Source organism: Anser cygnoides, chromosome 10 (genome assembly GCF_040182565.1).
Source record: "Anser cygnoides isolate HZ-2024a breed goose chromosome 10, Taihu_goose_T2T_genome, whole genome shotgun sequence".
Taxonomy (NCBI): domain Eukaryota; kingdom Metazoa; phylum Chordata; class Aves; order Anseriformes; family Anatidae; genus Anser; species Anser cygnoides.
In genome coordinates, this window is record NC_089882.1 from 14675706 (window position 1) to 14691006 (window position 15301).

General features: G+C 55.8%; 2 protein-coding genes across 5 annotated transcripts in view; both read right to left on the reverse strand.

Moving 5' to 3' along the window:
- CELSR3 (cadherin EGF LAG seven-pass G-type receptor 3) overlaps positions 1 to 4970 on the reverse strand; it is a 28750-nt gene extending 23780 nt beyond the window's left edge. Inside the window, 1 exon segment of the mRNA XM_048072476.2 lies at positions 1798 to 4970. Coding sequence (XP_047928433.2) covers positions 1798 to 4882 — 3085 coding nt within the window. The 5' untranslated portion in view covers positions 4883 to 4970.
- A 1500-nt stretch (positions 4971 to 6470) lies between these two features.
- NCKIPSD (NCK interacting protein with SH3 domain) overlaps positions 6471 to 15301 on the reverse strand; it is a 48620-nt gene continuing 39789 nt past the window's right edge. For all 4 annotated transcript variants that reach the window (XM_048072594.2, XM_048072597.2, XM_048072604.2 and 1 more), the window contains 5 exons: positions 13834 to 13914; positions 12414 to 12542; positions 10398 to 10490; positions 8671 to 8843; positions 6471 to 8108 (listed from right to left, as the gene is read on the reverse strand). In XM_048072594.2, the coding sequence (XP_047928551.1) occupies positions 7905 to 8108; positions 8671 to 8843; positions 10398 to 10490; positions 12414 to 12542; positions 13834 to 13914 (680 nt within the window). In that variant the 3' untranslated portion in view covers positions 6471 to 7904. The remainder of the gene's footprint in view (positions 8109 to 8670; positions 8844 to 10397; positions 10491 to 12413; positions 12543 to 13833; positions 13915 to 15301) is intronic.

Here is a 15301-nt window from a genome sequence, read left to right on the forward strand (position 1 = left end):
AGGAGCTGCAGGCGGTTTTGAGCCCGTCGGTCCCCCAGAAAGGGGCCGGTTTCTGGTGGCCCCCTGCCTCTGCGAGGCTCCCCCTGCGGAGGACCCCGTGCCTTGGGTGCTGAGCCCTGCAGCACCCAGCTACGTGCTTTTGTCACCTTCCCGCAGGAGGCAGGAGCCGGCCAGGCAGACAATGCAGCCGGGTCTGGGCCACCCGGCCATCCTCTCTGCAAGCCCCCACCCCTGCACAGAGCCACAGCACGGGGGCTGTCGGCTGGGAGGTCTGATGGTAAAGAATGAAAAACCCAAGCCAGACCCCTGCAGCTCCACCAAAGCCAACAAAAGGCCTGCTTTCCACTGCCTGGCTGCACACATCCCCCCGGCACACCTCTTCCCCTCCATCCTCCCCTCCGCCGGCGCACCTCTCGCACTCTCCCTTCCCGCTGGAAGATGACGACACGCTAATTGCAGGGGCCCTCTCGCTGCCAGGCGGCTCAGCGCAGGACTTCAGGACGTGATTTTCTCCTGCCTTTGTGCGGGGTTAAGTGCGTGAGGAGGCAGGGCTCCTGTAAACACCGGGGCAGAAGCTGGAAAGGTCAAAACCGGCCCCCATCTCCGGCAACCCGCACGCATATAGCCCATAGCGTGCGGTGCCAGCCAGCCCTGCGGCTACTATTAGTCCCCAAAGAGCCCCGATCCACCGGCAGGCTGGAGCTGGCCATGCCGGATTGCCTTGAGCAGGTCTGCTTCCACCGCTCCATCTCCTGAAAGAAATCCTCCCCCTGCTCAATTAGCTGGATGGAGAGCGGGTGGAAGGGTGTCAGCTGGCGGCCAGGGGAGAACCGCGATTTAACGCACCGCTCCCCAGGCACGCTCGGGAATTTGGTGCTTGGTCCCTCCGAAAAGGGCTCCTGCCCTCCCTCCCCCAGCACTGCTCCTCAGTTCAGCCAGGGATGGATGGATGGAGGGAGGGATGGATGGATGCCTCCATTTCAGATCACACATCCGCAGGCAAAGAAAGGCCCGTGGTACCGGCAGAGCTTGGGCAGCGGGGGGCTCCAGGTGCAGACCCCGCTCGCTCACAGACCAGCCCTGTCCATCTTCGCCCCATTCCCAGCTTGGCTGGAGGCAACCCTAGCACTTCCCCAAACAACCCCAGGGAGCTACCACAAGCATTCAGCTACCCCAGCAACACACACGATGCAAGAGTTTTAAGCACCTGAGGTCTGTTACAGCCGTCATCCGCAACACGAAGTTGGCTTCAGAACGGCGGCACCGCATTTTGGAAGCCCCAGCCACCGCTAGGTACCACGGCCAGCACCCAGACCCGAGCTGCTTGCTAACAGCACCCTCCAGCAGCCCGGCTTCGTCGCTCCCAGGCACGGCCGGGAAGCGCACCCGCTGCCGGCAGGGAGACGGCTCATTAGGGGCACGGGGAGAAGCGGCCACCCCAGGAACCCGCTGCTCGCCTGGCCGGCGCCCCACGGCACAGCTTTGCCGGTGACAGCACCTCCAAAGGTGCCTCGCTGGCAGCTGCATGCGATCCTCGCAGCCGAGTAACGATGCTTTGTTCTTACAGACCACCACCGACCTCAGCCCCCCTCGCAAAACGCTCTCGTACAGCACATCTCCCCTTCCACGATTCCCAGACTCTCCGGGATTTCCCGATTTGAAGCAAGTCCCCATCCAAACCTTGTTGCCAGTCCCCAACACCCCAGGTGCAGAACAGGCTGCCCATGAGGACCACGCAAAGCCCGCAGGCGTTATCACCCCAGAGCAACAAGGCATTTAAAGATTTTCGCAGCCTACCTGTGACGGTCACCAGCATGGAGGCCACGAGCGGACGGTTGTTGTCCAGCTTGCGGCTCAGCCTCAGCTCCCCGCTCGACTGATTTACAATCAACAAGTGCAGTTCGTTTCCCCGTTCAAAGGTGTAGAAGAGGCGGTCGGACACATCGGGGTCATATGCTGGGACCTTCCCTATGACCCCTGAGGGGAAGGTGTTGGACTTATTGGACACGTAGTTATTGAACAGGATCTGGAAGTTCTTGAGAACAGGGCTGTTGTCGTTCTGGTCAATGAGTTTGATGTGGACCGTGGCTCTGCTGACCAAAGGGGCAGAGGTGGCTTGCACTACAATCACATACTCTGGTTTTGTCTCATAATCCAGGTCTATCAAGGCTGTGAGCTCCCCAGAAAAGATGTCCATCTGGAATATCTCGGGGATGTTGCCTTCCACAATTTGGTACATGATTTGGGCATTGGGTCCCTCATCTGGGTCGACGGCTGTGATCTGGGCCACGACAGAGCCTACGATGCTGTTCTCCTTTACCAAGACCTCAAACTCTTCGGCTGGAAAGACAGGGGCATTGTCATTCACGTCCTGAATGGTAACCTGGATATGGACAGGAGTTCGCTGAGGAGGAATGCCCCTGTCCACAGCGTACGCAGTCAACTCATAGACAGGGACGTTCTCGCGGTCCAGCCTGCGGACGGTGCGAATGATGCCTGAGGTGGGCTCTATGGTGAAGTCTCCATCCCCGTCATCCCCGTTCTGGAAGGTGTACTGCACTCGCCCGTTGGTGTGGGCATCCCGGTCGGTGGCAGAGATCTGGAGCACGCTGGTGAAGGGAGGTGCGTCCTCAGAGATCATGCCCTGGTAATGAGGGCTGACGAACTGGGGCGCATTGTCATTAACGTCATTCACCATGATTTCAACATAGGTGGTGTCTGCTTTCTGAGGGATCCCATTGTCCTTAGCAGTGATAGCCAACGTGTAGGTGACCTGGTCCTCGTAGTCCAGTTCTGCCTGGAGAGTGATGGCCCCGGAGTCTGGATCGATGCGAAACTGAGGGACATTGTCTTCTAGGTAGTATGTGATGCGGGCGTTTTCCCCCACGTCATCGTCCGTGGCACTGATCACCACCACAGTGCTGCCAACAGGCCGGTCCTCGTTGATGCTCACAGAGTAGTGGGCGCTCTGGAAGACGGGCCGGTGCGTGTTGGCGTCGGTGATGTTGATGTGAACATGGCAGTTGTCACGCAGGGTGCGGTCGGAGGCCGTCACGGTGAGCACGTAGCGCCTCTCCTGCTTGTAGTCCAGCGGCAGGGACAGAGTGATGATCCCCACCCCACCCTGCGTGCTGATGGAGAAGCGGTTCCGCGTGTTGCCTCCCGTGATCTGGTAGGTGATGGCGCTGTTCACGTCCCGATCAATTGCTGTGACACTGAGGACGCTGGTCCCCACAGCCGCATCCTCGTTCAGGCGGATAAAGTACTCTTTCTGGGTGAACTCGGGGCGGTTGTCATTGACATCCATGACCGTGATGGTGACACTGGCAGACGCAGACAAAGACGGGGAGCCGTGATCCCGAGCCTCTACCCCAAAGAAATAGTGCTCTACCAACTCCCGGTCCAAGGGCCCGCTGACCGTGATCCACCCTGTGGCACTGTTCACCACGAAGGGCGTGTCGGCCGAGACCCCCGTCAGTTTGTACTCCAGGCGCGCGTTCTCACCGTAGTCCGCGTCCACGGCCTGGATGTGGATGACGGAGTGGCCGAGGGGGGCGTTCTCCAGGACGGAGATTTGGAAAGGGGTGCTGACAAAGATGGGGGCATGGTCGTTGATGTCCACCACTTGGATGCTGGCCATGCCGGTGTTGTTGGAGAGGGGAGGGCGCCCTGCGTCCTGCGCCCGGATCCTCAGGGCGTACTCCCGCTCCACCTCGAAATCCAGTGGGGCCACCACCTGTATCTCCCCAGTGACGCTGTCGATGGAGAACTGGCCCCGGCTGTTCCCGCTGATGATGTTGTAGTGAACGAGTGCGTTGTTGTCCTTGTCCAAGTCCGTGGCGGTGACGCGCAGGATTTCCGTGTGGGGCCGTATGTCCTCCCTCACCTGGACGATGTAGCGCTTCTCGCTGAACTGTGGGGTGTTGTCGTTCTCGTCCAGCACCGTGATGTAGACCTTGACAGTGGCGGAGCGAGGCCCCGGCTCCCTCCCCTGGTCGTTGGCCTCCACCACCAGGGAGTACCTCTCCATCTTCTCCCTGTCCACCGGCCCGCTGGTGGTGATGAGGCCGGAGCGGGGGTCGATCTCGAAGACGGCGTGGGCGGCCCGCTCGTTGACGAAGCGGTAGCGGATGTTGGCGTTGGGCGGCGAGTCGACGTCGGTGGCCCGCAGCTGCAGGATGGGGTAGCCTTCCTCCACGTTCTCCCGGATGGTCTCCCGGTACTCGCCCTGCTCGAAGACCGGGTCGTGGTCGTTGCGGTCGGCCACGGCGATGGCCACCATGGTGGTGGCGGACAGCCGGGGCGCCCCGTGGTCGGCGGCCGTCACTCGGAAGTAGTGCAGCTCCATGCTCTCCCGGTCGAGGGCCTGGGTGGTGGTGATGAGCCCGGCCCGCGGGTCGATGCTGAAGAGCTCCCGCGACCGGCTGTTCATCAGGGCGTCCATGGAGTACACCAGCCGCCCCGCCTCGCCCCCGTCGGGGTCCTGCGCCGCCACCGCCACCACCGCCGTCCCCGCCGGCTGGTTCTCGGCCACCTCCGCCTGGTAGTTGTACTGCGGGAACAGCGGGTGCCGGTTGGGGGCCGCTCGCCTCCCCCGCGATGCCGGCGGCGGCGGCGGGGCGCTGCGGGGCGGGCAGCGCTGCGGGGACCGGCGGCGGAGCCCCGGGGGCAGCCCCGGGGGGGCGGCAGCCGCCGCCGCCACCCAGCACGGCGAGGCGGCGGGGCACCCCCCGCTGCCCGGCGGCGCGGCGGCCCCCAGCCCGGGGGGGAACAAAGGGAGCAGCAGCAGAAGGAGGAGGAGGAGAAGCGGCGGCGGTCCCCGCTGGCGGCGGCGGCTGGGGGCGGCCGGCGGCTGCTGCCGCTGCTGCTCCTCCGCCGCCATGGTGGCTCGGCGGCCGCCGCCCGGGCCGGGCGCTCGGCGGCTGGGCTCGGCGCCGCCCCCGCCTAGCGGCGGCGATGGGCGCCCCCCGCCCCGCTCCGCTCCGCCGCGGCCGGGGGTGGCGGCGGCTCCTCCCGCAGCCCCAACATGGCTCCCGCCGCCCCGCCCCGCCCCGCCCCGCCCCGCCCGCCGCCGCCATCTTGAGGAGGGCGGGCGGGCGGCCGGGGGATCCTCGGCCTCGGTGCCGCCGGGTTGTGCCGAACCGACAGCCCTCGTTCTCGTTGTCACCTCGTTCTCGGTGCCGAACAGCGCGGCCCGAGATGCTGACGCTTGTAACGGGCTCCCCGGTAATGGGCTTTGTGGTCCCGTTAGCGTCCAGCACCAGGGAAGCGTGAGGTGCAGGTTACGGGGTGCGCGCTGGGGAAGAAAGGGACACGTCGGGGTGAGAGTAAATGAGGGAGCGGTGTGTGGGGAGGAGTGGGGATGGAGCAGGGCAGGGAGCACCCTGGGTGCACCCAGTGCCGCCGTGCACAGCCCAGCCCAGCTGGGCGACACACCTGGAGGAAGGCGAGGAGATGCTGTCAGCCCCTGGGCACAGCGGGCTGGGGGCCACCGAGGGGTTTGGGTCCCCAGGGGGGTTCAGCAGCCCCATACCGGCTGCAGACGGGGCCACAACACCCCACATACTGCTGCTGCAGCGCGAACCCCAGTGTCAAACCCACCTCTGGCCCCTGACCCTGCGCCCACCGAGCGCAACCACCACCACTCAGGACAGCATGTGGTGGGTGCAGGTTGCTAAGCCCCGGAGAAGCTGGCACGAGAGCTTGTAACGGGCCAGTGTGTGCGTCAGCACCGAGCTGTGTGCGTGCGGTGCCCGGGGGGATTCACATTCTCCGGGTGCCTGCCCCAGCCCTGTTAGCCTAACAGCAAGTGGCAGAGCAGCCCTGGCCCGGTGACAGCCTGACCTACTTCGGGGAAGTGTCACAGCCCTCAGGCCAGCATCGGAGACCGGGCGCTGTCACCTCCCCACCAGGACGTGCCAGCTTCACGCCAGCCTCTGCCACCGGCTCCTTAGGCATCGTGCCTCCTTAACCACAGCATTTCCCATCAAGAAATCCAATCAGAAGAGAGGTGATGCTTTTAAAAAAATTAGGAAAGCTTTCAAGTTTATTTGCTCTAATTACGCAGCTGGCAGCTCGGGAGGATGAGGAAGTCATCGGGGTATTACTGCCACAAAATAGTCGTAATTGAATCATTCCAGACAATAAACCAGAGGTGGAGGTCGCAGACTGCTTCCGCTGCACCAGGCCCCCAACACCCCGAGCTGCCGCAAACACGCTGATACGAGGAGATAGCACCCTAATAACGGCCTGAAACGGCTCATGGAAACTCGTGTCTCAGTGCTGGAAGCCAAGTGTGGGAAAAGTGACTGCAGCACCACTCCCATTTGGGGTGAGCAGCCGGTGCTTTGCTTTCCAGGCAGCAGACACCCACCCCACAGCCGGCACCCAGCCACCCCTCTGCCTCAGTCCCCCCCTCGACAGGGCTCACCCACACCACGCTGGGACAGACAGAGCTACATTCACACAAGTCCAGTTTAAGACATTTTATTCCTCTGCATGTTACACTTAGTGTTTAAGAAAATACAGGACCCCTTTTGACATTCATACATTTTTACAGGGGAAAAATAGGTTTCTCTATGAGGGCGGTTATTATGCTTTGGACGCTCCCAGGCTGACTGGAGGGGGTCCTCACTCCTCTGTTCCTGAGCATCGCTGCCCCTGTGCCCAGAGCCCAGGCCTGCAGAGCAGAGCTCAGGTGTCGTTTCCTCAAGCTATAAAACACAGCGCCCAGTACTTCCAGTTCCAAATGCCAATAGCTCCTACCAGGATACTGCAAAGGAACAGCTGGGGACAGGGAGTGACCAGACTGCGGACACGAATATTTAAGAGACCCATGTTAGTGTGTGTGACCATCTGTAACAGGGAAACAGGTTAATCCCATTTGCTAGAAACATAGAGGAAATATAAATAAGGGTTCCCCACACTCGTGCATAGTCACAAACAGCTACTGGACACCAGGCTCACGCTGCCTCTGAGCGCTGCCGCATGGAGAGGAAGGGCAGCGAGGCAGAGCTGCTACAAAGCTCAAGGCAAGAAAATCCACAGGCTTTACAAAGAGAGTGCCCCTGCCCACACGCAGCCCCTCTGCCCGGGGCAATGCTGCTAGAGAGGCAGCAAGCAGCAGCTTCTGCTTGGCAGGACGTGTCTTTGCACTGTGTCCACGCCAAAGGCTTCCTAAGAGCAGCGTCGCCCAGGCAGCCGTTAGCTCTAGGCTGCCACAGTGGGCAAGAAATTCAGATTTAAAGATCACTACAGAAAGCAGGTTGAAAAAAGCAGCTGCTGCGCTAAGACCTCTATGACCCTACGTGGACTGCTACCTCTAGTCAAAGCTGAGGGCCAGGAGGGAGGGGAAGGCTCACTAGACAAGGCGTTAGACAGCGAGCAGGCTACCTCCCTTGGCAGGGCTGCAGCACATTGGCACTAGCAGCAGCGAACAAAACAGATGTTACGAAAGCTTCTTCCAAGCACCAGCGGACTCCACTTGGACACTGCAGGGAGATGCACATGGAAAAGAAGTGATACTCGAAGGCAAAGGCCTTTCGCTTCGGGACCTCAGGACACCAGCGCAGCTGAACGCACACCGCCACCCTGGCTAAGTCCCTCTCGAGCTCTCTGCCCCTCGTGCTGGTTAAATGCCTCCTGCCCGAGTGCTGGAGGCAAACCACGTGCCAGCGCCCACCCCGCTCTGCCCAGCGCCAATCTCCCGGAGCGCCAGGCCCCAGGGCACCCCATGCCCTTTCTGCTGCTTGCGTTTCTAAAGGGCCGGTGAACACTGTCCGAACCTAGGCCTCGCACGGAGGAATATAAGGTATGAGCTGTACTGGAAGGAAACGAGGAGAAAGTGTCAACAAGAGACGTCTTTGATCCAAGTGGTTCGAACTCCAGTCCGAGCCGAGGGGCAGTTAGCTGGTACCAGGAGAGATTTCTGGGAACTCCTTGTAAATCTCCAAGATGATCAGTTTGTCCATCTGGCACTGCTGCCCCTCCTCCTCCTCCCCTAGGATGCGCTGCAAGATGCCCTGCAGGTCAGAGAGGCGGTGCTGGTGCTGCAGATACGGCGTGGAGCGGATGATGGCGTGCATCAGAGACAGATACTCCATCCTCAGCTGCCAAGTGGGAGGGGAGAAAAAACAGAGAGCACAATGAAAGATTCAAAGTGAGATAAACAAGCATGCCAGCCTCCATTACAGCATGAGCACAGGAACAGCTGCTGCTGCACGACCAGCCAGAGAGCAACTCCAAAGGCACCTGCTTTGCTTAAGGACTCAGTGGTATGGAAAACTGCACTTTTCCCGCAGCACCTTAATATTGCTCTTGACCAACTCAAACAGACACACCCCCTCCTCTTGCACTAACAAAAAACAAGAGGTCCCTCCTACTTCTACGACTCACAGAGGGGCCCAAAAGTTGCTGGACAGAAGGGTGCAGACCACCAAAAGCCTGGCAGATGTTTCTTCAAATACACCTTTCTACGACGGTGTGCCAGGCAGGATAAATCCCCCCTCCTCCTCCCCAGACCCCAAGACAGATTTGGGCACCCAGAAATGTTGTGCCCACCCCAGGACTCCACTCCTGTCTGCATCAGCAGGCCCTACAGAGGACAAGGAAAAACACTATTTCTTAGGGACTGTGCTCCCTTTTTCAAAGCCTACAGCCTCCTGCGAGCACCTTGTCTCCAGGGGAGAGATCAGCGATCTGCCGCACCAGGATGTCTATCAGGACCATCATGTCTGTGTGGTAGAAGATGCTGGCTGTATCCTTGCTGGCAAAGATGTCCTGCAGAAACTTCAGCACTGAGTGTGGCGGCTGAGGCTGATGCTTGAAGATACAAACTGGATCATCTGGAGGTGGCAGAGAGATTGCATTAAGGCCAAGTACTCCTCCCACCTCCTCCGTCTTCAGTGTCAACCCCTGCGTTAGGCCCTACAGGATTTGGAGGAGGCTGCCCCTGACCTCTGTGAGCTGCTCCCCGCCCTACAGCTAGCTTTTGTGCTGGCAGACCTCCGTGCCTCACACAAAGCTGTGTAATCAGGATGGCAGCTCTGCAGGGCACCAAGCAGAGTCCAAATTCATTAGCATTAGCATTAATCATTGTTTATGTTTCACCTAACATCCCAGGTGAAAGCTCATTAGTGCATCACCTCCTCCCAGTGCCTCCCCTCCTTGCTCAACAGCTACCACTCATTTTCGCCCTGGTTTATTAAGTCTGGTCGAATGACCCCTCTGAAAAGCCCACCAGGGCCTATGTCAGAGACACGCTTTCACCATGGAGACAAGGCTAGTACCATCCTGGAAGCACGAAAAGAAACACCTCCAAGTTTAAATTAGCCGTCATGTCCTGTTTTCTACCAAAACACGTCCCTGCAGACCCCAAGAGGGGCTCTAGAACACTGCAGGACCCTCCAGCAGAAGGAGGGCACAAGAGAAGCATCTTCATTAGGTTTTCACCCCCCCCCCCCCCCCCTTTCTTCCCCCAGCCCCTCACAGTAAGGTGATCCCTGTAGGGAATCTGGCATGGAAAAGGCTAAACAAAGGCTTTGGGACGAGGCCAGACAGAGGAGCACGGATATCCAGGCTGTCCTCAAGCTGATATAGCATGGAGACTGATTTGCAACCCCAAAGAGAACTAAAGCCTGAGTAAGATGAGCTGCAAGCATCACAGGATGAGTTATTTACCAGCAAATCAACAAAATGAATCTCAGGCAGCAAAGCCCCTGTGATCCAGAAGGTATTAGAAAGCACAATAGTGGCATGCAGCACAGGCAGAAATACCTGGCACTGCTCTGCCTGCAGCGATCTCCAGCTTTCTAACAATCTGCCGTGCAAAAGCTCTGCACATACAGCGGCTTTCACTCCACGCCTGGAGCAGGCACGGAGCTAACCCTCTGCTGGCAATTTTGAGATGGGAAGTTTCACTCTAAGCGGCCTGTCGGAAAGCAGGAACTCCCTCTGGATCTGTCCCCCGGAGCAGCTGACTGCCAGCACACGCTGTGGTTTGTGTGCCAGCGCTGACGGAGCCCCGTCTGTCCGAGGACAGAAGTGGCCCAGCACCAGCTTTCCTCCCGACAAGAGCTTGCCTAGAGGCAGCTGCACTGCGAGACGGGGCTGGTCTGACACAGGAACACCACTTTGCATGGAAAAGCTGGCCCAGAGGCCTCTTCTCCCTTCCCTGCTGCAGTCAGTATCGCTTCATTCTTTATGCAGCTCCGTCCTCAGCAATGCAGCCTGTCACCCCCACAAACTCACCGGGAAGCACCGCATCCTGCCCGAGCCCCCAGCTCCTCAGCTACCTGCATCCGACACATCCCAGCCCTTCAGGAGCACCGGGCTCCTCTCCCTGAGTCACCATTAGCTGCGCCCCCCACCAGCCCCGTAACAATGCCACGAACACTCACCTCCCCTGTTCAGCAGCAGCAGCAGCTTCTCCGTGAACGTCTTGACATTCGAGTGCTTGCTTATCGTAGTCATGATCACGCTGTGTTCTGGAACTAGGGAAGAAACCTCATTCAGCACATGCCTTTGTTTGCTGAGACCACAGTAACACCACCACCACCAACAAAAAAAAAGCAGCAGAGGGCTCCTACTCCACATCGTTGCTCTGGGGAGCTACCGGGAACCAGCGTGAACCAAAAAGTTTCAGCCCCCCAGAACGGGCAAGCAGGGAGAGGGACCGATAGGAGAGGTGAAACAAGTCTGGAAGCAATGCATTAAATAGTTAGGTCTTTCTGTGTGCATCAGATTCACATGTGGGCTTCAGTTCAGCAGGCCAAAATACCTTGCAGAGGCTTTATATTGTGGAACGTGGCCCCTGCTCACAGCCCTCTGAAGCCAAGGGCTCCTCTCTCCAGCACCTTCACACTCTGCATCAGCAGTGCCCCACTGGAATTTATTGCCTTGCAAGCTCTCACAAAAGGTGACGGCCAGCTCCTAGAAGCATGCCAGAAGGGAAAAGTACTTCTTCCCAACACTCAGCACTGGGCTGTGCCACAGGAAGGGTTGAAGAGTTCCTCCGGGAGATGTCCCCTGACCTGCTTTGGGGGTGAGTTCTTGTAGCTAAAATACACACACCCCAGCAGACCTCATGCACATGAGTGTGCCTGCTGAGAAGCATCCGAACAGCACAGTGTGGCTACTTCTGCATCGGGATTGGCGACCCTGTAATATTTCATGGGCTGTGAAGGGCTTTAGGATCCTTCACATTGAAAGGCATCAGTTTAAAAAAAAAATCTGCTAAAATGAATTATATTAACTCCACACAATTGAAATACAAGACAGATGAACCTTGCAGACAGAGGAATAAAAATTCCATCCACTAATAAGCAACCTGAAAATCATTTAACATGTTCTTAGCATCAGAGAACAAGTCACCGCTCTTGGCTACACCCCAGGTGGGCAATAATCCCCCAGAAACACACCGCCTGTCATGCATTATTGCCTAATTACTGCAGTCAGGAAGTATATGGGTAGCTGTGAGAAGGTGTAATGAACGAAAGCAGCAGAGACTATGCTTGATCAGCCTCTGTGCAATCAACTTTCACATGAAATTAGAAACTTTCCCACAAATATTAATGAAGCACAACTCAAGATAACAGGTAAATTACTGGACATGTCCTTGTTCCTTTATCCTCCCCTCTCTCCACAAAGCCAAGGATAAAGGCATGAAGCTGACCAAGAGGAAATAATTAAAAGACCACTGGAGCAATAGGAGGTTTTGCACACTCAGGGTGAACAAGCGGCCTCTCTTACCAGGACATGGCACTACTCCAGTCATCCAACAGCAGACTTTGAAGCTCACAGACAGCCCTGGTAGGGATAGGGCAAATGCCCTTCTCTAGGGACCAGAGGTTTTGTCTATTAAGGAGCTCAGCAGGGAAGGGAGGATTGAGAATGAGGGGAGCCAGGAGAGCGTGCAGCTCAGGCTAAGGTTGAAGAGCCTGGCCCCAGTGCATGAGCACTGAATGAAGCGCAAGAGGTGCAGTGACGTAAGCAGGTCTGTAAAGACCTACAAAAAGCAGACGACTTTCTTTTTGGACTGATTTCAAGAAATGCCCATTGGAGCATCTTCTCTTCCAAATTAACTGTGCCTGAGTCAGCCACGTGCACGCTCTACAAGCACAGGCCAGCAATTGCTTTGATCCAGCCAGCTTGCAAGTATGGAGAGAAATCCACTGGGCTTCAGAGGGTCAGCTGGTAGGAAATGGGCTCTCAGGCTGTTCTTTCCTCTGGGGTTTTGAACAATACTGAACAACACAAAAGCCTTGGGGGAAACAGTGTACTGCCAGAGGCTATGGGAGCTGGACAGGTTATCACAGCACCTTTAAGTCCCAGGGAGATTCAGCATCCCCATTCTTCATCCCCTTGCTGCTCCAGACCACTGAAATCCTGCCAAGGCAGAACAGCACCAAACCAACCTGGAATGTGGAGATTGAAGGCCAAAAGGACGTTGACAAACAAGTCAGGCAGCTGGTCAGTGGTGTCTGAGGGCAGCCCGTCCTCAATCACGTCCAGCAAGAACTGCACAAACTGAGAGTTGAGATGTTCTGCACAAGGAGAAAGATGGGCATTTACAGCACTGTGAAAATAAACCAAGTAACAAGGGACCGTGCAAACCACTTCCCCATGCTTTTATGCTTAAAACCATTAGTAGAGTGCCAGTGTCAGCCACCAGGGAATTAACAAATGTCTTTGTGCAAGAGACAAATGACTCAGAGAACTACCCACAGTTCAGACAAATGCTGAATGTTGGTCTCCCACTGGCAATTTTTTGGAGTAAATAAAATGCCAAATTCTGCTTTAGCTGTTGTTCCAGCATCACTGCTACCAAGGAAGGCTTCAGATAGGAAGAGATTTGTATTCTTGACCACGGGTCTAATCCGTCTGTTTAAAAAAGAATAATCATCCAGATCATTAGTAATAACCCATTTTTCAATTTAGCTATTAAGAAAGCTCAGGAGCTCATGCAAATAAGTCCACCTGCTGGAAATAATTGCCAGGGTTACACGAGGAGAGAAAAGCAGGAGATGTGGAGGCTCACTCCTCAGTCCCTGCTGCACCGGCTTAAATCTTGTACGTGTTTATTGGGGTGTTAAGGTGAAGCTGCTGAGGAGATGATTATGAAAATCTCTACTGTGTTTCTATAGGAAAACTGAGGAAAACTGAACCCAGAGCTTCCCAAGTATTGGGAAAACAATACCTGGCCAAGGAAAGAGACAGGCAGAGAGTGCTTTCTAGCTGAAGGTTGGAATGAGAGGACAATGGATAAAACAGATCTGGAACATTTGCACTTCCCTATTGATTGCAATACTCTCAATCATCTCTGCTCTCACTAAGAGCTTGAAACTCACAGGGCTGCACCACACTGTTACAAGGGAGAGCAAGGAGAGGCCACATTATGCAGCTGATGGATTTAGTGGGCGTTCGTGGAACAATCTGGACTCAGCCTCATCAGCAGACGGAATGTCTCAGACAAATGAGGCGCGTGTTATCCTGAAGGACAGCAGTAAAAAAAATATTTGGATAAGTATGCCACTTAGCCATAAGTGATGGGCCAAACTGCATCTTCTGCAGCATGGCATCAGCCCTCCACCGCTCCAACCCAGACGTGTGCTGCTTGTTCTGAAAATCTGTCATCTCAGCTGTTTCCAGCAGGCAGGCTCTAGTGGTGAAGAGCAGACCCCATTCTTGCCTTGCTGACGCTGAGCTCTCCCCTAGCTGTCCCTGATTTGGCCACCAGAAAAGCTCCCTCTCTTCTCCTGTGCCTGCTGACGTGCCCTAAATGTCCCAGCATCAGCTCTGCCATCCTACCCAGCCACGAGCACGTGCCACTCTTACCGTAGTGATGATAGGGAAGGGGTTCCCCCATGGAGAATATCATTGCCAGCACCAGGGCAGAGTAGCACATCTTCTGATGATCTGCAAGACAAACCCAGAGGTCCTGCCATTAATTCTTCTGAGGGTGCAACACGCTATTCCCTAGCTGCAGAGGCAAAGTCACACATTCCGTACAGACATTTAACACTGATTAGACTGCTCTTTGTTCCTGTATTTATTGAACTATAAGGGTGTTTTCCCCTTGTTTAAGCACAAGCCTTCTGTGCCATGCATTTCTAAATCAATTTAAAAATACAACAAAATTCTCAATTTTTTTTTCCCTTCCACTTAAGAGGATCTGGGCAAACTCGATCTGAATAATTAAAAACCTCCCCTGCACAGTCCCAGGACGCATACCATAGTTATGCAATTACTGAACCCAAAAAAGCATCCATCTGGCCACCTTGAAATACCGCCTGTTCCAACCAGCACCACCCCCGGACCGCTGTGCTGCTCGTTACCGTCTCTGCACTGCTCCACTTGTGCTACCTCAGCTCTGCCCGGAGGTACGAGAGGTCTCTGGGGAGCCCAGATCCCCGCTCACGACTCCGGCTGTGCATCTGCCCGCTTCCCAGGCCACACGCATCTCCAGCGCTAACACGTCCTGCAGCCTGCTAGTCCAACACAATTTTTTGCTGGCAGCAGCTATATGTAAATATCCCACAGAACCACAGCCGGTGCCTTCCCGGAATTTTAATTAACTGATACACCTCAGTAGATATTTGCAGGGGGAAAAAAAAGTCACAGAATACGATCTGTGTTGTAACAAAAGGCAGCCTCCATCCGTTTTAGCGATTCTGAGGATGATAAGAAAAGTTGTACTATTTTTATGAAGCAGGTTACCACATGTACTGGCTAAATAAAGTTCAGCTACCTCTGCCCAAATAGCCTACAAATAGCCTACTTGCACCTGTTACAAGAAAACCATGTGTTTTGTTATTAGAAGACCAAAACAGTACTTCTTATTGGACCAGAAAAAAAGAAGTCCCTTTGATGTCTGATCCTTCCCTGCAAGACATACTGGTTCCAGTTCCCCCACCGACCCATTACGACACATCACTGCTCTGTGCACAGATCGATCCAGCTCTAAGCACCTGTGTCCTGCAGTTTGACTTTGACTGCGCAGGCTGATGCCTTCACTGCTACTAGGTGCTCCTGGAATTGGCCACTGGACTTGCAGCACTTGGCAGCTCACAGACTTACTGTTAGCAAGAGGGAAAAAATTAAATCCTGTCTGCCTACTAATCCTGAGAAGTCATCTCAATAAGCAGAGTCTCTGTAAATAAGGAACGTGCAGACTTTGTCTAAACTCCACAAGATGCTTGAGGTTTCGAACAGCAAATACTTTAGTAAGAACGTATCATTTGGGGCTTTATGCATTAAAAAGATTAAGAGTTAGTATGAGAGCAGTCTGGACCACGTGGCAGCA